This window comes from Heptranchias perlo, chromosome 13 (assembly GCF_035084215.1).
Source record: "Heptranchias perlo isolate sHepPer1 chromosome 13, sHepPer1.hap1, whole genome shotgun sequence".
Lineage (NCBI taxonomy): Eukaryota > Metazoa > Chordata > Chondrichthyes > Hexanchiformes > Hexanchidae > Heptranchias > Heptranchias perlo.
In genome coordinates this window covers 18,193,260-18,218,667 of record NC_090337.1, presented here as the reverse complement: position 1 = coordinate 18,218,667, position 25,408 = coordinate 18,193,260, and the positions used below count along the sequence as shown (strand labels likewise).

Here is a 25,408-nt window from a genome sequence, read left to right as displayed (position 1 = left end):
AAATGGGCGGCTGATTCATTATTCTCCATTTTGAATTACCACTTAAGACCAATTTCACCCCATTGTCTCTTTCGGCTGAGCCATCAGGAAGTACGGTGCCTGTAATTGTAATGAGAGCAGCTTGTTTCAGGAATGGACAACGCATGTCCTGCTGTCAGACACATTTCCAGGGTTCTGTTAGTGCCTTGATACTAACAGGACCTAAGGTGCCTCAAAGGCTTTAGCAGTCAATCATTTAATAATCAGTCTGTAGGGTCTCCAGCTTGCCTACACTTATTGATTGTGTTTGGCTAATTCTGCATCACATTGCTAGCTCAAATGCTTTGTGGTATTGCAGTGTACACAGGCACTGGATGCAGCCAAGCTGACGTCTACAGCCTGGACTCCATTCCTTCCTATCTGAAGGAGGAAGTAGTAGAGAAAACCTTGGCCAAACATCAGTCAGTTATGCTTGAAGATTTCTGTGCCAGCCTTAGACTAATCCTGGAACAGAAATAGCTAAAGGAACTTGTCCAATAACATTTAATCACGTTATTTATAAAGAAGAACTGCTTCTGAAGAATCTCGTCAAATGTGCTATGCAAAGGAAAGAAAGAAAGACTTGCATTTATATCGTGCCTTTCATGGCCTCAGGATGTCTCAATCTGCTTTACAACCAATGAAGTCCATACCAAAGGATAAATGGATGCAACTGAAGATTTTTAAGAGGGTAACTCAAGGTAAGTAGTGTGAATTGTAAATGCTCTATTTTAAAAATAATTATAATTACAGGTCTCTTCCATAGAGTGCAGGAGTAGCTCATTCACTGAATGAAACAGTGAATTGAATGCCCTAGCAGTGTTGGCGTCCCCTCTGATCCTTCTGAATTGCTTCCATTTTCAATGCCATCAGCCTCCATGTGTTGTCTATTTTCTTGCGATCAACATCCATTGTACATTTTCTCGGTCCTATATTTTAAAAAAAGTCAGTAACAGCTAAACAAACAAGGCACAAAAAGATAAATCAGACTGGACATGTGGACATCGTTGGCACTCTCCAAGGTCCAGTGATTCATGTGATGCCCTTTACTATTTCATACAGCAAATAGAGATCAACAGCAGTGGGGGGTGGAAAATTGATTGGAGATAGATAAACAGGTAGTTAGAGGGCAGGCGAGCAGGGATTTGGGAGGCTGCAACACCTTCAAGGACTTTGGAGAGGAATTTCATCGGCGATTTGAGGGTTTTGTATGAGTTCTGTAGTATCTTGATTATTTCATCAGATTTGACTGCCCCTCCCCAATTTACTATCAACTGCAAATCTGAATAACTTGCATTGCATTTCTGAATCCATATCATTTATGTAGAGTACAAACAGTAGGGACTCGAGCATCAGTCCTTGGATCACCCCATTCAGTTAATTTCTGTAGACCCATATTACTCACCTAATTAGTACCCATTGCTTCCTCTCCTTCAGCCAATTCCTTACACAACTCCAAGTTTTACCTAGGATTACCATTGCAAGAGCCAGAAGATCAAAGAGCTTGGGAGTGAGGGGTTGAGACGCTGGAGGAGGTTACCGAAATAGGGAGGGGCAAGACCATGGAGGGATTTAAATATGAGGATGAGAATTTTAAACATAGGTCAATAAGAACAGGGATGATGCGTGAGCAGGACTTGGTGCAGGATAATATATGCACAACTGAGTTTTGGATGAGCTGAAGTTTACGGAGGGTGGAGGATGAGAGGCTGGCCAGGAGAGCATTGAAATGGTTGAGTCTGGAGGTGACAAATGCATGGTTGGAAAAGCACAGGACCAAACCTATAAAGGCTCATGAAAACCTCACCACAGGAAAGGACTCGGAAAATCTACCCCACATTGTAAATGCAGCCTGGATCCAGAGCTAGGGCTGAAACTGACACCAGATTGAAGTGGAGTGAGAATCTCTGGAAGGTAGATCCAGAGTCAGGTCTGGCCTTAAGACCAGGTTTACACTACGCAGACTAGATCTTCTGCTCCTGGGATCCTATCATCAAAGGGTGGCATCAAGAGGACAACAATGCACTGAGGTCTTTGGCCAGAACTGTCTGTTGTCCCCCTGATGGAACAGTAAGGTGCCGCTTTCAAATGCTGGCAGGTTCACAGAGTGGGCTGTAACACAATTACTGGCATGGATGCGCTACTAATATGTAAACCACCCTGTCCCTGAGATTTTGACTGGGGTCATGGTGGGCACAGTGTGACAGACGGAACTCCACCTCGCTGCTCTTCTGGTAGCGCAATGGCTCAACCAGAATTTCTTCATTCACAAATTTTGCATTGGTGCAAAGCTTCCACCCCTATCTCCTCTCCATCACAAAGACTGTCTACTGCCACCTCCTTAAGATCACCTTTACCTCAATGCATCTGTTTCTGAAACCCATATAACCCTGGTGTTGGTGTGAAGTAAAACTGCTTTGCACTGATATGACTGTGATGGACAATTGCCTTCCTGTCCCTGCTGCTGTAGCACAATACACTATAAAAGGCATGATCCAGATCTTTAGAATAGTGTTAGTTACAATGCACTTGGTGTAGGTCCTGCATCATGATCATATTCAAATATTCATAATTCAAATATTTCAAATAGATAGTTCTAATGTTTAATCATTTGAAGACCACATTTAAAGCAAGGGATTAGGTTTAACAGCATTTAACAGAAACATGGGAAATATCTTTATTTATGTAATGCAGTACAGAATGATAAATTGGTACATTTTATTTATCAGTGATGGGCCTTGCAGTTTGCCTTGGGTATCCGAGCTTCTTGACTGAATCCATCCTACCACTAGAGTGTGCGTGTGACGTGATTGCAGATTTTGAAAACCGGAGCTAGCTCGTAATAGAATGAAGCAGCGAGCATCTCCATGCTGGAGGCAGGATCAGAATCAAACAGCAAAACATAGGGTCCAGCAACAAAACACAAACACAGGGGGCAGCGGCAGGGACAGGAAGGCAATTGTCCATCAGCAAAAATGTTGCCTCAAGTCAAGGAATCCAAAGAGAAAATCTTCAGAACCAACCAGAAGAAACGGACCAGTAGCGAGACTAAGCAGTAACCATCACAACTGAGGCAACCGTGGGATGCTCAAATTGTGTCACATCAGAGCAGTAAGTGAATCAAAATCGCAGCACTTCAATAAGGAAGTGCATTCAAGCACAAACATGCAACTTTAGCTGAGCTTAGACACAAATGCACAATGATATCAGCAGAAAATGCAGATGGTCAGCAATCAGAGACAAGATGTTTGTTTGAATTTGAAACCTTGGCAGCTGTGGGAAGCAGTTCAGTGACAAATTCCAGAATAAAAAAATGTAAGAGTTTTCACATTATTTCTAATAGCTTAGGACAATTTGAGAAATGTCAAACGACTACGCATTTCTTTCAATTCTATTTTATTATAGTCACATTTAGAAATTGACAGAAACTCAACTCTAAAGATGTTCTAAGGAAAAAAAATATCTATTTGATTTAAAAGCTGACTAGATTTTGATGATTCAGAAGGGTTAATCGAAGTTAAATATGATTGTTGCAACACACCAGAGGTAAAATGTGATTATTTCTTCTAATTGGAGTTAGAGATTCTTTGCAAAATATGCCATGCTACTCGTAAACTACAAGCAATTTGTTCCTTTGTCAATATTTGAACTCTGTAAATAGGAAGCACAAATAGACACATGTTTTTACCCAAGGACGTCTTTTGGCTGCACAACCATTGATGAATGAGGCATTGCCATTGTGGAAAAAATGTTTGGCATTTGTTTGCAAAAATCGTAACGTATAATAGAATTTAGGTCGAAATACGACACTCTGTCAAAGTATCATTGCGTTATTCCACGTGATTTCATGCTAAAAATAACAGGCGAACCATCTGGGTTTTCTCCCTATTCGACGGTGGTGACCATTCTCTTTTTAGTATTCTGAGGCAGTTGAGATGAAAACGCTTCTGGTAACAGTTATCAGACGGCCGTTCCCGAATAATGTACAATTACATTACCAAATAGTGACCACAAATGGGAAGTGTGGAAAGAAAGCCAGGGTCATGTTAAAGCGTGCGTGATCTCATTCCTGAAACAAGGCTGCACCAAACCTCCTACATGGTTGGGGAATGTTTTCGTTTGGTAACAGACACTTTGTTTGCTTCAGTTGAAACTTTCCCTTGGAGTTTTTTTTAATGGGCTCTGTTTTACCAAAACTTGTTTCAAAGTAATTGAAGAATATACACAAACGGTAATACACTTATCTTCAAAGGTATGTTTTCATTTTGTAAATATTGTGTTGTACCTTTATATCCAATGCGGAATCAGAATTTGTATCAGTGGGTGCATCCCAGTCTTCTGTTAGCCCTTTCTTGCCGATTTTCCACTTCAGCAATCATCCATAATTATTGACAGGCTTCTGTGAAAATAACGACAGCTAAAAGTAAAGCCTAAAATCTACAGAAGTGAAAATCCCCCACACAAACTACCATGGAGTGGACTCGGCAGGATATTAATTGTGGAATAAAGCTTCATTCTCCCTTTCTTCACTACAAGAGGAATTTCACCTCTATGTTACATCTTTTCTTTTTCTCTGCTTTATCTTAGCCTCATAGGATGAGGCGGTGCAATAATCTTCTGTCAGCACTAACAACAGTCTGTGATGCTTCGACCATTTTGATTCTCGGCACCTAATCAATAACATTTTAATGCACATAATTGCTGAATACAATAATATACAATTAGATACAAATTAACATTTCTATACAGCAAATGAAACAAAGATTTATAATATAGTGTTCAAATGCTACAACCACACGCTATAAATCACACTAGTAATTTTGCCATTTCATTTTAGTTAAAATTTAACAACAATCTGCTAGATAATGTTATGTGGGGTAATCTTTCCTTATAATTACAACTGTAAGGTTTCACTACAGATAATGCTGCTTATTTGTCACACATTTCTTACACTACTTTAACAGAATACAGTAGCATCAATTAACAAACCATCAGTTAATGAGATCCATTAGAATAAATAAAACTGGTATTGTCCTATTTCTGGGAGAGGAAAGGATTTTTTAAAATTGACAGATTTTGTCATCTGAGAACCTTTTAATGCACTTCATTACTTTTGAAAAAATATTTTTTATTCAGAAATATGGCCTACAGATAAATATTACAATATTAAAGTAAACATTATAACAGTGGTAGCAAAAGCAACATTGAGTAATATTTTGAATTATATAAAGATAAATCAAATGACATGTATTGGTTTGTGTAGAGATAATGATATGTTATAGTTGTATTGTAAATTAACTTGCCAGTTACAGAGGAGTAATTTGGGTCTGCACTTTAAATAAAATGACAACTCTCAGCAGTTCTTAGGTATTTTATTGGGTAAATCCACTGCTGGCATTGTTTTGCATGGTCAAATTGTGCCACCTTCTATCTTTAGCAACCTAAAGATTGCTTAAGATAGAAGGTAACTCATTTATATTCTTGAATATCTCTGGGTGGGTAGGATATATTGTTGACTTATTTTGTCATTTCTCCCCATGCTTTTTGATGCCCAGACATGGACACTGTATAGGAGATCTCATAATCTGTTCCTCATGTTTTACAGATTCTCGTGCATTAATGTGTGGCTCCTTAGCTTTTTTCATTTGTGATCCCTTTCATTATTTTATTGCTAGCAGAAGGTAAAACATCTGAGTTAATAAAAATCAAATAGTTCATTTCCAATTAATATGGTAAATTAGCATAATTTCATCTAATTCACCACTGGATGCTGTGTTATCACGGGAATGTTGATAATACTGAACCTACAGCAGGATGGTCAATGTTGGCTATTTACGTGTTGCTACCAGCAATGGTGCATTGCTGCTGGCATGTAGGCCTGTGTCTCCCATTTAGTCTTTGTAGTAATAATCAATAAAAGAAACACTGCTGGGCAAATATGCTTTGTGTGTCTTTACCTGAAATGAGAATTTCAGGTTTCTAAACCAAATGAGCACTTTTATTACTGTAAAATCTGGTCTGTACATCATACTTTGACAAGTTTTTTTATAAATTTTAAATAAAATGGAGTGAGTTATACAACAATACAACTAATAAGCTTTTTATGGAAATGAAATGAATTATATGCCATATTTTATGTTAAGTCAAAAGTAATCAAAATTAAATAATGGCATATAATATGTAATATATTTTGGCAAAACATTAATTTTATGCTACAATGGTGAGGGAGTGGGGGGGGGGTGGGCGGAATGGTTGAGAGGGTTACTGGGTGGCATACGCTTTAGTACACAGTAGCTCTGGGAATTAGTTTTAAATCCAGCCTCGATGAAATGTCAACATTTCATAATTTGGGTAATCTCACTTGGATCTTGTCAGAATGTTCGGGTTGCGGACTGAGAACATAAATGACAGATCCCATCAGGGTTGGGAGTCCAGAATTATAACTTAGTAGCTGCCAGTATAACCCGTTGTACAATTGAATGACCTGGTCACACTATCAACTGTTATTGATTTCCACTCAGAGCATGTTGGTTACTTTCCAGAGATGAGTTTTACCACTTGTCAGATGAATTTCTAGGTAGTCCACTTCAGAGTAGTGCACAGTTCCAAATTGCAGGTGAAAGACCAATGGACATAAGTACTGTATCCACTGAGCAAACAGGGCCGTCTTTTAGCTGCTACACTGCGCCATTGATGGCAGCAGTAGAAAGTCTGCAGCAAAGACTATCTAGCAGACTTTTGTGGAGGTTTTGAGGAAGCAAAAGTAATAAAATGAAATTAAAATCATACTAAAACATTACATTGCTTCAAACTGCTATATATTTTTTTATTCGTTTATGGGATGTGAGCGTCGCTGGCAAGGCCAGCATTTATTGCCCATCCCTAATTGCCCTTGAGAAGGTGGTGGTGAGCCGCCTTCTTGAACCGCTGCAGTCCGTGTGGTGAAGGTTCTCCAACAATGCTGTTAAGAAGGGAGTTCGAGGATTTTGACCCAACGACGATGAAGGAACGGCGATATATTTCCAAGTCAGGATGGTGTGTGAGTTGGAGGGTAACGTGCAGGTGGTGTTGTTCCCATGTGCCTGCTGCCCTTGTCCTTCTAGGCGGTAGAGGTCGTGGGTTTGGGGGGTGCTGTTGAAGAAGCCTTGGTGAGTTGCTGCAGTGCATCCTGTGAAGGTATACTCTGCAGCCACGGTGCGCCGGTGGTGAAGGGAGTGAATGTTTAGGGTGGTGGATGGGGTGCCAATCAAGCGGGCTGCTTTGTCCTGGATGGTGTCAAGCTTCTTGAGTGTTGTTGGAGCTGCACTCATCCAGGCAAGTGGAGAGTATTCCATCGAACTCCTGACTTGTGCCTTGTAGATGGTGGAAAGGCTTTGTGGAGTCAGGAGGTGAGTCATTCGCTGCAGAATACCCAGCCTCTGACCTGCTCTTGTAGCCACAGTATTTATGTGGCTGGTCCAGTTAAGTTTCTGGTCAATGGTGACCCCCAGGATGTTGATTGTGGGGGATTTGGCGATGGTAATGCCGTTGAATGTCAAGGGGAGGTGGTTAGATTCTCTCTTGATGGAGATGGTCATTGCCTGGCACTTGTCTGGCGCGAATGTTACTTGCCACTTATCAGCCCAAGCCTGGATGTTGTCCAGGTCTTACTGCATGCGGGCACGGACTACTTCATTATTTGAGGGGTTGCGAATGGAACTGAACACTGTGCAATCATCAGCGAACATCCCCATTTCTGACCTTATGATGGAGGGAAGGTCATTGATGAAGCAGCTGAAGATGGTTGGGCCTAGGACACTACCCTGAGGAACTCCTGCAGCAATGCCCTGGGGCTGAGATGATTGGCCTCCAACAACCACTACCATCTTCCTTTGTGCTAGGTATGACTCCAGCCACTGGAGAGTTTTCCCCGATTCCCATTGACTTCAATTTTACTAGGACTCCTTGGTGCCACACTCGGTCAAATGCTGCCTTGATGTCAAGGGCAGTCACTCTCACCTCACCTCTGGAATTCAGCTCTTTTGTCCATGTTTGGATCAAGGCTGTAATGAGGTCTGGAGCCGAGTGGTCCTGGCGGAACCCAAACTGAGCATCGGTGAGAAGGTTATTGATGAATAAGTGCCGCTTGATAGCACTGTTGACGACACCTTCCATCACTTTGCTGATGATTGAGAGTAGACTGATGGGGCGGTAATTGGCCGGATTGGATTTGTCCTGCTTTTTGTGGAAAGAACATACCTGGGCAATTTTCCACATTGTCGGGTAGATGCCAATGTTGTAGCTGTACTGGAACAGTTTGATTAGAGGCGCGGCTAGTTCTGGAGCACAAGTCTTCAGCACTACGGCCGGGATGTTGTCGGGGCCCATAGCCTTTGCTGTACCCAGTGCACTCAGCCATTTCTTGATATCACGTGGAGTGAATCGAATTGGCTGAAGACTGGCTTCTGTGATGGTGGGGATATCGGGAGGAGGCCGACCATATATTTTTACTATCTATCTAATATATATAAAATTCCAATTTGATAGTTCAGAATAATTGCAATTATTAATATGCGCTCTAAGAAATACAAAGTGGGACTTGTGTCATTTCTGGGGCTATTTCAAATCTGAGTGCAGGACACCTGTCCTTAATCTTGATTAGAATGAACATTTAGGCTGATTTAGAATGCTGACTCTAGATCCCTGTATATTTGAGACAATTTAAAAATTAGATTTACGGTTTCAATGTATTCAATTCATTCATTCAAAAGACACTAGAGAAGATAGAAAACAACAGTGTTGTTAGTTATAGTTATTCAATAACTGTATCTAATGATAGTCTAATTTGACAAACTGAAAAGCAGAAAAGCCCTGAGTCTAGTTTCTAAAATAACCTGACTATACGAAGGTCCCAATTCCAAATTACAAATACATCTGAGTACATCAATTTGATAATTTGAATTTTATAGTTAAGAATCGTTTCAACCTGAATAAATGGAGGGAAACAGAGTAAAAAAATTGAAATAAAAATTAATTATGGAATGGTGCCACAATAAATGTCAGTTAAAAGAATGAACAAAGTATTTTTAATTTCACATAAAATCTGATGTGGATAAATACAAAAATGAAGGGGTGGGATTACCTGTAATTGAAAATTGTTGGTAACATTGAAAAAAAGTATGACCACTTATTCCTTATTATTCTTGCAGATTTTCTTCATCCTCGAATGTCAAGATGGCAACCAATGGTGAAAACATTGAATACCACTCAGAAGACTGTACTAAACCCAGAACTAACATGCAAAGAACAAATCCAAACATTGACAAGAGTTGGGCTTGGATGGTGGTTCTGGCATCTTTCATCATGCATGTGCTTGTTATGGGATCACAGATGGCCCTGGGGATACTTTATGTTGAATGGATCGAGGAGTTCAATCAAAGTCGTGGATTAACAGCATGGATTGGATCATTGGCAATGGGTATATCACTGATTGTTGGTAGGTTTGTCATTTATTGCTATAATTTTTTTTCATAAGGTAAGGATGTCCTTTATTAATAACTTTTTAGGGATGCACTTGCACATCAAACAAATGCGTTGTACCTTGGAGTGTTATGGTTCATGACACAATCAGATACCACTGTTTAATTGTATCCATATCAATTAGCATTAATTGTATTCAGGTGATGTGTATCAATTGGGGACTCTCTTGTATCCATTTATATGAGAGCTTTTCTAGGGGGTGCACTGTGTAGGTAAGGTGGATCTCTGTGAAATGACTGAAGACTAGGCTCTAGTATTCTAGCCTGGGTATCCAGTTTTTGACAACCACTCTCAACCAAACTGCTTGTGGCAAAAGATGCATATTGCAATGTCAAGGGGTGAAACATTGGTCAACCTGTTACACACGTCCACCTGGCTCAGCAGCCAATTACTGATCTATATCAGCAGAGGCCTGGGACCAGGTGGCTTGTCCACCATCTTGGGTAGGGACTCATTAGGGAAAGAAAACTAAATGGATGGAAAATATTTTCTTAATTTACAAAAAGGCATTAGAATCAGCAAATCCCCAAAATATAGGCATGAAACATTCCAGTTAGAAGAAAACATTTGACTCAATAGGTGAGTAAGTACTTGGATCACTTCAAGGTTGCTTGAAACAAACAACCAGTCTCTCAGCTCCCAACCAGAGAGTTGACTTATGGCATCATTTTCTAACACTGCAAATTGAAAATAGAGCATTTTAGAACTGTGAAAATGGACATAGCAAAAAAAACATGAAAAACTAAGCTATCAGACAATGTAAGTAATTCAAGAAGTGACATTTATTACTTTATATTAGATTTACTCTTGAAAATATCTTTCTTTATATGTCTTGAGACTATAATGTGTCACCTTGCAATGATCCATTTGGGAGGAATTACAGTGGAAATCCATGTATTTACACTGGCACTGGTGCAGAGGACAATCATAACTGGCAGTAAAACTGAATGTGTAGGCATCAAGATGCCTCATTTTTAGTCCTTAGTTCCAACAGAGCTGAAGTTAAATTAACAGGATTTACTTGTGATTTTCCCAATGATTTTACTACTGTTTATTATTTTTCACATTTTTTCTGTGTTCATTAAGGCAGGGTGCCATTGCTTAAGAATGGAACATTTTTCCACTTCTTGGACCCCAGCATCCAACATTCCAAGCTCATTATAGCACAGGCGAGACACAGCATAAAATGCCTACAATGTATCTCAATCTCAGCTTCAGAACAACACACCCAAGTCCAAATCGCCTATACAGACCGAGAACAATAGCAAAACTACTACGTATGCATCACCTGAGAACAAATATCCATGTGGATTCTCTGAATGAGTGCCAAATTTATGTCAACTTTTGGTTAGGGCGACGACCAATTTACGTCAACTCATAGTAAGTTTTGTGGTGTGAACTCATGCCCACTGGAACTTGGGTTGAAACAGCCTCAGGCGCTTTTGATTTCAGACCCTTACAGCCAGCCAAATGTGGAGATGTTCATTCTGTCTATTGGACCACATTCAACCTTAGATGTCAGAGGTGAAAGAACATTTGTTTTATTTGCACTACCTCTCTCAGATAATGTCATTATAGAATTGTAATATAGTCAGCTGTTGCAGTATATAACTGATAATCACTTGTACTGATACTCACTTCTGTGTTTGTGGACATGCAGACAGCCAAGTCATTATCTGGTTTATTTTTCTCTTCCCTCTTGAACCAAGGTGTTATATTGGCTACTCTCCGGTCCCATGGCACAATTTGCATATTTAAGGAGGGTTGAAAAATTGTGGCCAGAGTCTCTGATATCTCCTCTTTGACTTCTTGCAACAGCCTAAGTGTATGCAATCAAGTCCCAGTAACTTAACCACCTTGTGTTCTGCTAATTTTATCAAAACCAACTCCTTTTCTACAGTTGTGTTAACAACAGTTCCATATTCTCCTCTAGTACACTATGTTCTCACTTCCGTCATAATTTGTAAAAATCAATGCAGAATATTTATTTAATGACTCCACCATACCATCATCCTCCACAATTGGACTCGATCCTTCATCCCTAAGTCATCCTATACTCTTTTTAACTATTTTTATATGCTTATAAATCCACTTGCAATTTCATTTTATATTATCTGCTTGTCTTTTTTCAAATTACTTTAGCCATTCTGATCTCTTTATTCACCTCCCTGTTACATTTTCTATATTCCTTATGATTACCTTTAATATTGTTAGCTCAAATTTTATCATATGCCTCCCTTTTCAGTTTCAATTTAGTTTTAATCTCTCTACTTATCCATGAAACTCTATTCTTTGATGCACCCTCTTTTCACGTTATAGAAATATATCGATTTTGTCCACTATCCATCTCACATTGGAGTATTTCCTACTATTGATCTGTCAATCTGTTTGCTACCTTTTCTGCCCAGTTAATTCAGATTTTTCCTTTTTCTGTTATACAGGCCCATTTGTGAGTTTTTTTGTGGACACATGGAGATGTCGTACAACTGCAGTAATTGGAGGGATAATCACCACTGGGCTGGGTGCTGAGTGCTTATGCAACAAGTGTTTACTATCTCTTTATTTCATTTGGGGTAGTAGCTGGTGAGTGCATTTTAAGCGTTTGGTCAAACAGTCTTTCATAATAATTGTTCTAATAATTCATGCTACACTAGTTTAACCATTTTCAATTATGGGTTAGCTGATGGTTGAATGAAAATTCTTTTACCGCTTTCCTCTGCCACGTCTGATCATTCTGACTGTGTACATGCTGTTATGGCACAAGACTTACTTTTGTGTTATCCTGCTTGAGAATGGTCCTTTCCACTACCACAACTTAGAAAGATTTATGTCAAACGCTTGCAAGAGAAGCAGAATGAAACAACTTTTCTACATATAGTGTTTCCTAAAACATTTCAAATCCCAAATTTGAATAAGATTGCCACTCAAGATTTCCCTAAGGGATGGATTTGTCTCAAATGAGCTGTCTGGATTAACTGTCTAAGAACAGTGGTCCCTCCTCACATTGCTATAGTGTTCATCTCCTGCTAGATCATCCAAGAAACATCATTGGTGCTATCTGAGGGATGATGTGACAGGATGGCCCTTCCTGACCATGCGGGGGGAGGATTAAAGTGAAAATGGACTTCGAACAAAATGGCTTTTGCATAATAATTAATTTTTTATGCTCTTTCATTGTTTTTTAGTTCATGATACCAACATCGATCATGTTCAGAGGATTTCATTTGAAAAAATACAGATAGCATTTTTTGTATGATTAAAATCTTTTTTCTTCATTGTGTGATCAGAGATTGGCAATGGTTTGGCTTACCTGCCTAACATAGTCATGGTGGGACAATATTTTCAAAAACGGCGAGCACTGGCACAGGGAATAAGCACAACTGGCACCGGGTTTGGAGCTTTCCTTGTAACAATTTTACTCAAAACCCTTTCTGCTAAGTTTGGATGGAGAGGTACAATGATGATCCATGGAGCAGTAAATTTAAACCTGTGTGTCTGTGGCGCTCTATTAAGACCACCTTCATCCAACAAAGGAAATGTACCAGAGTTATGCAATTCTCATACTGTGAATTCTTAGTCTTGGGCAGGCTATAAAGGGGAATTGCATAAACGAGAGAGCCATTTTGCTACTGGAACGGAGGAGGAACAAAATTATATCTATCTATATATCAAGGTAGTCAACCAAGATCATCCTGCTTTAGGGTAGCACTGGCTGAAGAGAAGACCAGATGACCTGCCTGTCCATTCATTTGAGGAATGGTGCTCAGTTCATTGGGACTTAAAGAGAAGAAAAGTAATTTAAAATGAGGAAGGGAAACTAAACTTCAAGGTGTATGTATTGATAATTATTGATAAGAGTATATTATGCAAGTGTAATAAGGGTCCTCATGGCCTCCCAGCTTCACTGGCTGGATAGGCCATGTGTGGCCTGTTCATGATTAAATTCGGATGAAATTCTGGACAGTTAGGTAACCCAAAAGCAGTTCATTGAGAAATAAAATAAGACAGCCATATACCATGTTGAAAACAATTTCTTGGTACTGTACAAAATTAGTCTTGTTTCAATACTTTCTATTCTGAACACGACAGAATAAGAAACTCTAGCAAATAAAAACTTTTGTTTCATGTTCGGTAATAGCAAAGTTATTGGTGCTGCTTGTTACACAAACAAAATATTAAATGCAACACTTCTTCTCTGGCATTTCCTCATCTGTAAAGAAAACCATTGGTTCCTTTTTCCCAGAGGAATGGTTTCAACATGTCTCTACCATTTAGAAATACTACACCCCAGCAGTTTTCCTCTATTTTTGCTGATATAGCCATGAAGGAAATTCTGCAACGGTTGGCATCCAAGCACACAATGGTGCAATAACCCTTTATGTTTTACAATGAGTCAGAAGTTACACTATTGACTCCATAAGACAGTTTGGAAATTCCATCGGCTTTGTTAATTGCAGAATTCGGAGGGACAGTGGTGTTTAGCTTACGGAGAATAAGCTTCATTTTTTCACAAAAGCGATGCTGGCTAGAACGTCAATGTTTTTTTTTGAAAACAACTCCTACCACAAAGGTAACAAGAGAGTCATGGGAACTGACAAGCTAGTAGTTGAACACAATGCTGCAACAAGAAAAACCCAGCAGGATATTTGAAAACATTAATGATATTAATAAGGAAAGCCAATGAAAAAATTGCATGAGTTGTGGAACTGGAATGAGATGATAAACACAGAGAAGTTTTATGCTCAGCGCAGGAGAAAGTCCTGTAACTGTTTCCACAAGATCCTGCAGGATGTTTGCAATATAAAAACTGGAAGCGTTTCACAGACTGGTAAGTCTTTATTTTAGTTTTTCAGACCTAATGAGTAAACTGGAAACAAATGCAAATGGTTACTTACTGTTAGTCAAGGTACAACTGTGTCCATCTGCGAGTATGCAGAGAGTATTAAAATGAAGTAATGTGCTCTGAGCTTTATTTTCTTCTCTCGCAGATACACCTGGAATTTCTAGTCTAGCCACAAGACATCAACGACACCAAAGGCTTAAAGTTGCAAGCACCACTATTATTCTCCAGGGACTCGAGCACAAAATCTAGGTTAACATTTCAGTACAGTACCGAGGGAGTGCTACAGCTGTCAGAGGTGCCATCTTTCGGATGAGACATTAAACCCTCTCAGATGGACATAAAAGATCCCAAGGCACTATTTAGAAGAGAAGGGGAATTCGCCTGGTGTCCTAGCCAATATTTATCCCTCAGCTAACAACACTAAAAGACAGATTATCTGGTCATTATCACATTGCTTGTGGGACCTAGCTGTGCATTTTGGGACGTCCTAAGGTCGTGAAAGGCCCTATATAAATTCAAGGCTTTCTTTTCTTTTTATTAATCATTTTAAGACAACTTTTTAAAAACCAAACACTTAATGATCAATGACTGGATTTTTTAAGAGGGGACAGAAAGCCTGCAAGGGAAAGTTACGTCGGGGTAGAAATTGGTATGCATTTCGCTCATTCCTCGGGCGTAAAACGGGCACAACATTTACCAATTTCTGGTGTGAGGTCCTACGAGTTAAAATTGGATAGCCATATGGTGAAGGATAGAATGCTAGAGCCTGGTCTTTAGTTGTTTCCAAGCCTTTATTCACAGAGATTCCCCTTACACACACACCACACCCTAGCTAAGCTCTCCTATAAAAAGGATATGAGAGTCCCCAATTGATACCCACCACCCGAATGCAGTTAACACTAATTGATATAAATCATACAATTAACACTACGCTGGCGGCATGGTCACCGCCATATTGATCCTCACTGTTTTTAGGCAACTCTGGTGGCCGACTGAAATCAGCGTTGGCCCAATTTAGAAATGCAAAGAAGGGTCCTGTGCCTGTTTCAGGACCCTTCTTCAAAATTCGTGAAAAACTAGGCGAAGCTTACGCCATGCATTCTCTGACTAGTTTTTCCAATTGTACTGCAGCCTAACCAGCGGTCCTTCAAAAAAATTAACTTCCCCTCCTGTGGATGCAGTAGGGGCAGCAATGCTCCTCCTGACTCCATAGCACTTCTCTCAGCTGCTGTTGGCCTGTGGTCAGCAGGAGGCGTGAAGGGCGCCAGCAACTCGCCTCTATGATAAAAATGAGGCCAGAGGCCCCAAAAACTGGCCCAAACCAATTTCTACGTGATTAAATTGTGTGGCGGAGGCAGAGATAAAGAGAATTTTTTTTTAATCTCTTGCCTACCACTATCCTTTTATTCCTAAAATTGTATTAACAAAATTATTCAATACAATCTCCCTGGAAATAGCAGTCTATGTTGATATATGTTCTTTCTGCAATTCATTTCCATTTATCCATTATTTATGTAATTGCTTAGGGGCTTTTTCCTCCCTTTTTATATATAATCATGATTTCTCACTTGGAGGGGATATTGCCAATTCCTTTAACACAAGCAACCAAAACTCTTGTTTCAAAGCTGTGGTACAAGCAGGGTAACTGACAGATGTCCCATTTGAGCTTCGTAGGAGCCTTGGCTGGTTGATTTGGTCTATGATGCCTGGAAGGTAAATGGATATGACATACAGTAATAAAGCTACAGGCTGAGAGGATCTAGCTCACAAGTATGCCGTGGGGATGTTCCACACATTGAAATTGTGGTGAAAGGATGATTATAAGAATCAAAAAGAATGCACTCTCTTTTGACCCAAGATCTCTGCAGTTTGATTATTACTTGCTGTCCAATTTTAGATTTGTCTGATATTATGCGGTCTCCTGCATCATCCACCAGCCAAGGTAGTAGGCACGCAATCTGCCTTCAAGCCACCATTAATGCTGCTCTGTAACTCACTGTTGAAGATTCCCGAGAGCAGTCGAATGTCATTTTTCGACCAATTTTCTTCCCACAGGGAATATGGGGGAAGGTATTCATAGCACTTTCTTTCCTCCTTTCCCAGACAACATTAAATCAGTAGAAACTCTCCAATGTGAGGAAACATAGAAGGAAAAGTGTCAAGGAGCAATAATGGACATTTGGAAATGAGCTATGTGAAGAAATGACATGAATACAAACAACGGCTGCTGATTTATGTCATTTGCAAAAATGTTCTACTCGCAGGGAGATAATTACATTATATTCAATCATATTAATCCAATTTTTATATATATGTGAACGACTGGTTATGTTCATTTACAAGCAAAAGTTCTGGATATGCAGAACATTAACTTGTTACTAGCAATCATTTCAATGATGTAAGACTGTGATATCAACTTAGTCACTGACTGTCTCCCTGTTCTGGGGCCATTATGTAGTTATGCTTGGAAGAAGTTCATTTTTGAACCGAAGGAGAAATGAGTAGAGGCGATATATGTCCAAGTCAGGATGGTGTGTGACATGGAGGGGAACATGGAAGCGATGGTATTCCCATGCACCTGCTGCCCTTGCCCTTGTCCTTCTACATGGTAGAGGTCGTGAGTTTAGGAGTTGCTGCAATGCATTCTGTGGATAGAACACTCTGCAACCATGGATGCACTGGTGGTGGAGGGAGTGGATGTTTAAGCCAGTGGATGGGCTGCTGATCAAGCAGACTACTTTGTCCTGGATGGTGACGAGCTTCTTGAGTGTTGTTGCAGCTGCACTCATCTAGGCAAGTGGAGAGTATTCCATCACACTCCCAATGTCACTTGTAGATGGTGGAGAGGGTTTGGGGAGTCACTACTGAATATCCAGTCTCTGATCTGCTCTAGTAGCCACAGCATTTATGTGGCAGGTCCAGTTGAGTTTCTGGTCAGTAGCGACCTGCAGGATGTTGATGGTGGGGGACTCGGCAATGGTAATGCCATTGAATGTCAAGAGGAGGTGTTTAGTCTCTCTCTTGTTGGAGTTGGTCATTGCGCTTGTGTGGCTTCAATTTTATTCTGTTGTTATGTAAATGTGCAACTTCATCATATTATTCTGATATTGGTAGAAACGTGAGCAGGAAAGGTCCATTTTATGCTCAGGACTCCATTTTGTGGTTAAAAGACAGTTTTTGCAGAATCTATTGGAACAGGCGATACCTGTAGAATGTCACTAGACAGCTCAAATCACCAAGGCCCCTTTGCAAAACTTTATCGATTGTCATCATGTAAGATAGCCTTGTGTCGCTCTCATTTTCCAATAGATACATCTGTCTGTTTGATGATTAGATGTTTACCTTTTCCGTACATGTAAGGACAGCTTTTTTGTTGTGAGACCCACCAGCTGGAACACTGTGCTGATTTAAGTTAGTATAAATCAAGAATGACGGTCTTGGAGAAGATATGATGCAATGGCCTTTTAGCGGTAGGATAAAAAGTGAGACCACTCTAAAAGAATTAGGGAAGACTCGGGCTAATCACCCTGCGACTGAGTTCAGCAATTATAATGTGAGGTCTCTGGCAGCCTTCGCATCGTTGTGTGTGTTGTCTGTGAGTATCATTCCCATCCAATAAAATCCATAAACAAAGAGTCTGCTTCTAGAACTTTAATTCCTGGTACAATGGCAACAGCTCCAAGCTTGTCTCTAGCAATATTAATCAATAGTTGGTACTCGTAGATGCAACACGAGTTCTTGCATATAATAGATTGAGGTGGGGATTTTTTGAGGAAAGGGCCACCTCTAAGTATTTAAAAAGAAGGGGAAGTGCTTTGTGCCTGCTACTGAGAGATTGCTTCTCAGGCTTGTATTGGCCATCCTGTTTTGGCACCTCAACCACGCCATCCTCCTCCAATGCCTCGCCTCCATTGTCCAGCTGAATGGACTGCCCTTGCCATGTTCCACTCCTACCAGAGAATCTCCTGCAATGGCTTCTCTTCCCACTCCAGCATCATTACCTCTGGAGGCCCCCAAGGATCTAGTCTTGGATTTTGGATTTTCAGAAGGCTTTTGATAAGGTTCCAAGCAAGAGGTTAGTGTGCAAAATTAAAGCACATGGGATTGGGGGGAATATACTGGCATGGATTGAGAATTGATTGACAGACAGGAAACAGAGAGTAGGAATAAATGGGTCTTTTTCCGGATGGCAGGCAGTGACTAGTGGGGTACTGCAGGGATCAGTGCTTGGGCTCCAGCTATTCACAATATATATCAATGATTTGGATGAGGGAACCAAATGTAACATTTCCAAATTTGCAGACGACACAAAGCTGGGGTGGAATATGCTGTGAGGAGGATTGAAAGAGGCTCCAATGCGATTTAGACAAGTTGGGTGAGGTTATCCACTTTGGTTGTAAAAACAGAAGGGCAGATATTATCCGAATAGTGATAGATTGGGAAAAGGGGAGGTTCAACGAGACCTGGGTGAGCTTGTACACCAGTGGCTGAAAGCGAGCATTCAGGTGCAGCAAGCAGTTAGGAAGGCGAATGGTATGTTGGCCTTCATTGCAAGAGTATTTGAGTACAGGAGCAGGGATGTTTTACTGCAGTTATACAGGGCCTTGGTGAGACCACATCTGGAGTATTGTGTGCAGTTTTGGTCTCCTTATCTGAGGAAGGATGTCCTTGCCATGGAGGGAGTGCAACAAAGGTTTACCAGACTGATTCCTGGGATGGCAGGACTGATGTATGAGGAGAGATTGGGTCGACTAGGCCTATATTCACTAGAGTTTAGAAGAATGAGAGGTGATCTCATCGAAACATATAAAATTCTAACAGGACTAGACAGACTAGATGCAGGGAGGATGTTCCCGATGGCTGGGGAGTCCAGAACCAGGGGTCACAGTCTCAGGATATGGGGTATGCCATTTAGAACCGAGATGAGGAGAAATTTCTTCACTCAGAAGGTGGTGAACCTGTGGAATTCTCTACCACAGAAGGCAGTGGAGGCCAAGTCATTAGATGTACTCAAGAAGGAGATAGATAGATATATTTCTTAATGCTAAAGGGATCAAGGGATATGAGGAAAAAGTGGAAACTGGGTACTGAGTTAGACGATCAGCCATGATCATTTTGAATGACGGCGCAAGCCCGAAGGGCCGAATGGCCTACTCTTGCTCTTATTTTCTATGTTTCTATCTATACTTGGCCCCCTCCTATTTCTCATCTACATGCTGCCTTTTCAGCGACATCCTCCGAAGACATGATGTTAGGTTTCATATGTACACTGAAAACATCCAGCTCTACCTTACCATCATCTCTCTCAATCCCTCCACCACCACTGTGTTGTCAGACTGCTTGTCCAACATCCAGTACTGGATGAGCTGCAATTTCCCCAATTAAGCATCAGGAAGACCAAAGCCGTTGTTTTTGGCTCCTGCCACAAACTTCATCTCTCGCCAATGATTCCAACCCCTTCCCCAACCACTGTCTCATGCTGAGCCAAACTGTTCACAACCTCAGCAATCTATTTGACTGTGAGCTGAGCTTCAAACTCCATATCCTCTGCATCACAAAGACCGCCTACTCCTTAACATCACCCGTCTCTGCCCCTGCCTCAGCTCATCTGCTGCTGAAATCCTCATCCAGACTCAACTATTCCAAAGCTCTCCCGTCTGGTGTCCCATCTTCCACGCTCTATAAACTTGAGCTCATCCAAAACTCTGCTGCGTCTATCCTATCCTGCACCAAGACCCTCCACTCCCTTCACCCCACCATTGGCGGCTATGCCTTCAGCTGTCCAAGTTCTAAGCTCTAGAATTCCCTCCCTACACCTCACTCCTTCTACACCACTCTTTCCTCTTTTAAGACCCCCTTAAAACCTACCACATTGACCAAGCTTTTAGTCACCTCCTAATACCTCCTTCTTTGGCTTGGTGTCCATTTTTATCTGATTGCACTCCTGTGAAGTGCCTTGGGACATTTACCTATATAATTATTATATAAAGTGTAGAAGATTAATGTGCAACTGTTTGAAGTTACCTTGGCAGATCGAGGAAATTTGCATTTCAGCATATTACGCCGCTAATGTGCCATTTATTGTGTTAAACACAAATTTCCTAGATCTTTTTGGCAGCTTTGAGAATCTGCCCGCTGAACTCCCTTGGGGCTCATTTACATAGGGGTGCCAATCACCTGGTGATACTGTGCATGAGAATTTCCTGCTTTAAACAGCATTACTGTACTCTTGGTAAATTAAACTCAGAAAACTAGGCATAACCGCTCCTTCAGTCACCTGATACAAGTGGTAGTGAGGAGCTTCAGTGTTTTGAAGAGTACCCAAACTTTCTTTGCTGATTTTTGGATTCACAGATGTTTTTTCAACTAATTTTTTCCCACAGTTTTGGTCAAGAAAGTGATCTTCCTTGAAACCACTAGCAACCTTAGCATACGACTGCTGAGCAGCCCTTGATGTCCTATGCCAAAATTCATCACCTGAGTATAAATGTCCAGCTCAATCAGTTGAATACTTCATTTGAAAAATTAATTTAATGTCCACGAACAACAAAGTGCAAGATCAGTGCTAAATTTACAGCAATCAAAAACCATGTTTTCCATTTAAAACTAGCATAGAATTCTATATTTATAGCCTAACACCTCTTGCTGACTAGTGACAGTTCCTACCTCTTTATCTGTTGCTCCTCCACTTCAGTGCCAGGCTGGCAAGAGATGGTGGCTCTGTTGGATAATTCTCATCCTTTTTAATAACAGGTTTGAAAAGCTAGGGACAGTAATATGGCTGACAATTAACTACATCTATTATTGTTTCAAAACACTCATCTTAAAACTACATACAGAGTAGTACACACAGTCCACGTCTAGAAACTTACATATAAAGATCTTCCCAGGAATCGTGAGTGATTGCCTATCCAAAACCGTTCACGATTGCTCTTCTTGAAGGTAGTCAAAGTTCCTACTGAATGAAGCTTTGTATCTCTTTATACCACTTTATAAACAAGCTTTCATTGTCTAACTCTTGCTGAGGTTAACTTTGTTGGGTGTTTTATTACCCTTAGGTCATCGAACATACAATGATAGAAGCCTCGTGTCCTGGTTAATATCCTGCTACATTGATATCTCAGTAACCCTTGCTTCCTATCTTTGCTCTTTCCGAACTATGGCTTTTGTCCTGAGGCATCGTTGTGATTAAAAGATAAGAACTGCCAGCATACAGGTCAAACCAATTTTGATTTCTGCATTAGCTGTTGTCTTTAAAAAAAATGTAAAACATACCTATATTTTTACAGGCTCCACATGCTTGAATATACTATGCTTTGAAATGCAACATTTGGAAAGTAACATTTTTTCTCAATCCTTTCTGTCAAAAAATCCCAAAACGTGCCATCTTCCAATTACACCATCTATCCGTGTACTGAATACAAGATACAATACATCAATTTTCCGTGGGGTTGATTTATTCTATTCTGCTAGTATGGGCAATGCCAGTGCTACATGTCCTGATCCACGACCATGTTCACAAAAAGACTGTGCCATTAAATGAGGTCACGAAAAATAATCTCGATTTTAGTAAGGGAAAATTTTGTGGCTGGTATATATGTTGTAAAGAGATCATTATAACTGTAGCTTATTGCCAGGTCTAAAAGCACGATATGAAAGTGAAGAATAACTGAAACGCCTAAAGTATAAGAATATCAAATGTTGGATACTTAATGAGTCCTCTCTTTAATTAGGCTGAATCTTTGATTTGACAAACAAGTACGACTTCCCGTTTTATGTATGTGGTCTCCTCTACATGGTTGGAATAGCCTGTCTGTTGGTGAAGCACTGTATCCAGTTAAAGGGAAACACTGAAAAGAAAAATGATGGAATTTCTGAAACCTGACGCATCTACTGCAAAAAAGGTAGCTCGTTTTCATTATTTGGGGGTAATATATAAGCATGGATAGAGGATTGATTAAAGGACAGAAAACCGAGAGTAGGGATAAATGGGTCATTCTCAGGTTGGCAGGTGATAAATGGTGGGATTCCGCAAGGATCGGTGCTTGGGCCTCAGCTATTTACAATCTATATTAATGACTTAGATGAAGGGACCGAGTGTAATGTATCCAAGTTTGCTGACGATACAAAGCTAGGTGGGAAAGTAAGCTGTGAGGAGGACACAAAGAATCTGCAAAGGAATATTGACAGATTAAGTGAATGGGCAAGAAGGTGGCAGGTGGAATATAATGTGGGGAAATGCGAGGTTATTCACTTAGGTAGGAAGAATAGAAAAACAGAATATTTTTTAAATAGTGAGAAACTATTAAATGTTGGTGTTCAGAGAGACTTGGGTGTTCTCATACAAGAAACACAAAAAGTTAGTATCCAGATACAGCAGGAAATTAGGAAAGCAAATGGCATGTTGGCCTTTATTGCAAAGGGGTTGGAGTACAGGAGTAAGAAAGTCTTACTACAGTTGTACATGGCTTTAGTGAGACTTCACCTGGAGTACTGCATACAGTTTTAGTTTCCTTTGTTCTCCAGGAAGGATATACTTGCCTTGGAGGCGGTGCAACAAAGGTTCACTAAATTAATTCCTGGGATGAGAGGTTGAGTAGAATGGGCCTATACAGTCTGGAGTTAAGAAGAATGAGAGATAATCTCATTGAAACATATAAGATTCTGAGGGGGCTTGACAGGGTAGATGCTAAGGGGTTGTTTCCCCTGGCTAGAGAGTCTAGAACAAGGGGGCGTAGTCGCAGGATAAGGGCTTGGCCATTCAAGGCTGAGTTGAGGAGGAATTTCTTCACGCAGAGGGTTGTGAATATTTGGAATTCTCTATCCCAGAGGCCTGTGGATGCTGAGTCATTGAATATATTCAAGGCTGAGATGGATAGATTTTTGGACTCTAGGGGAATCAAGGGATATGGGGATTGGGCGGGAAAGTGGAGTTGAGGTTGAAGATCAGCCATGATCTGATTGAATGGCGGAGCAGGCTCGAGGGGCCATAAGGCCTTCTCCTGCTCCTATTTCTTATGTTCTTATGATTACTTGGGAGAACAACTTTTGAGATTTGAAAAATAAGAACGATTTCATACTTTTATTGCATAAAATAGTCACAATTTATGTTAGAGCTAGTATTCTTCATTTATTTCTCATGTATATTTATCCTATAATTACAAGATTCAATATTGGCTGTTTCAGACATTTACTTAATCAAATAACCAAAGAGTTTGTTTCCACTGAGGAAATACATCAGATCTGATAACTACTCACAGTGGTAGCTTTACCACTGATTTATGTTCATAACCATTGTTTTATTTGTGTTTACACAGGTTCTAATAAAACACTTCCATTGTATAGATAATCTCGCATGTCAAGTCCTAGAAGGTAGATGCTGCAGAGCTGATTCATCACATCCATGTCACAAAGTATGATTTACTAGCCAGCTACTTTTGCCAGCAATGGAATCATCTTACAATTATATTACAGTTAACCTATGCTACTTTTATGCTCAATCGGTGGATACAATTAAAGGCTTTGGACACAATGAACTAAGTATGACTTAATGTTCAATTTTTCACCTGGAGCTGAGTGACAGAATAACCCGCTCCAAGTGTGGAGAGAGTACAAATCTTTTAAGAAGGAAATGAACAACTTCCTAATTAAGGAGGGAGTGGAAGGATACAGGTATAGCACAGGGTAGGACAGAATAGTCTCTAATTAGAAAAGGAGTAGAAGGAGACAGGCTTGCAATGGGATAGAATGAAGGTTGAATAGGGAGGAATGAAGGGACAATAGGACTTGAAAAATAGACTTTTATAGACTTTATTTGGAGTGATTTGAATGGAGCAAATAGAGTAGAACTCCACCTCCACTCCGCCCCCCCCCCCCCGAAAACTCTGGCCTCTCGTGCATCCCCTCCTCCCTCCATAGGTGGCTGTGCCTTCAACCGCTGAGACCCCACATTTTGGTAAAGCTTTCTTTATTCTAAGTTGATTTATAGATTCAGTTTCCCAACATGTGGAGCCATGAGACTGATCAGTAGCTTTAATGAAACCATAAGGTATTACTGAAGAAAACCAACATGGCTCCAGTGCAAAGCTTAGTGATGGAACATAATAAAACACAATCCTGTGCCTCCCCACCCCACCACATAAGCCAGAATATTTTTAAAGTATGTAACATGCAATGTCTTCAGAGGCAGAACCTCCACTTCATTTTTAACTATTTAGGATTCAGTGTGGTTGGAAAATGGATCTTTGTACAACATAAGCATCCGAACATCCATGGTTTCTATATTTTCTTTTTTAAGGAGAAAAAAGGTTATCCTCAACACTTGATAATATATCAAGAGGATTTATGGCAAAGATAATCTCACTTGAAATTAAACAAAATGTGGCCACATGGATAGAGAGATGGTTGAATATTGAAATTTGCTAATGACACCAAATTGGGGGGTATGGGAAATTGTGACAAGGATTGTGAAAGAGTCACAGGATGACATAAGCAGGCTAGCAGTATGGGCAGACAGGTGGCAATTACAGTTCGATGCTGAAAAATGTGGAGTAATACATTTTGGAAGTGAGAATACAGAAGAGAAATACATCTTAAATGGTAAGATTTTAAATAGGTAAACAAGCAGATACACAGGTCATTAAAGTGATAGAACAAGTAGATAAGACTTAAAAAAGACAGACAGAATTCTTGGCTTTGTATCCGGAGGCACTGAATACAAAAGCAATGAGATAACATTGAACTTAGTTAGGCTGCAGTTGGAGTATTGTGTATCTTTTGGGTGCTCCATTATAGGAAGGATATAAAAGCAGTATAGATTCACTAAGATGTTACCAGGGATGAGGGATTACAGTTATGAAGAGAGACTGGAGAAGTTAGGGCTTTTTTCACTTGAGCTGAGAAGGTTAAGTGGTGACCTGAAGAGGTCTTCAAGATTATGAAGGGTTAATGATAGAGTAAAGAGTGCTAGTTTTTTTTATGCATTGGTAACAAGAGTGCATAAACTTAAGACAATCACAAAAAGAATTA

General features: G+C 40.2%; 1 protein-coding gene across 1 annotated transcript; it reads left to right on the top strand.

Moving 5' to 3' along the window:
- Nucleotides 1-585: 585 nt before the first annotated feature.
- LOC137331751 (monocarboxylate transporter 14-like) lies at nt 586-23,916 on the top strand. The gene is given in 8 exon segments (XM_067995734.1): nt 586-719; nt 9,207-9,493; nt 11,979-12,048; nt 12,050-12,120; nt 12,825-13,075; nt 17,150-17,228; nt 22,117-22,284; nt 23,698-23,916. Coding segments are annotated over 6 exon segments (882 nt in total). The 5' UTR covers nt 586-719; nt 9,207-9,231; the 3' UTR covers nt 22,266-22,284; nt 23,698-23,916.
- The last annotated feature ends 1,492 nt before the right edge of the window (nt 23,917-25,408 follow it).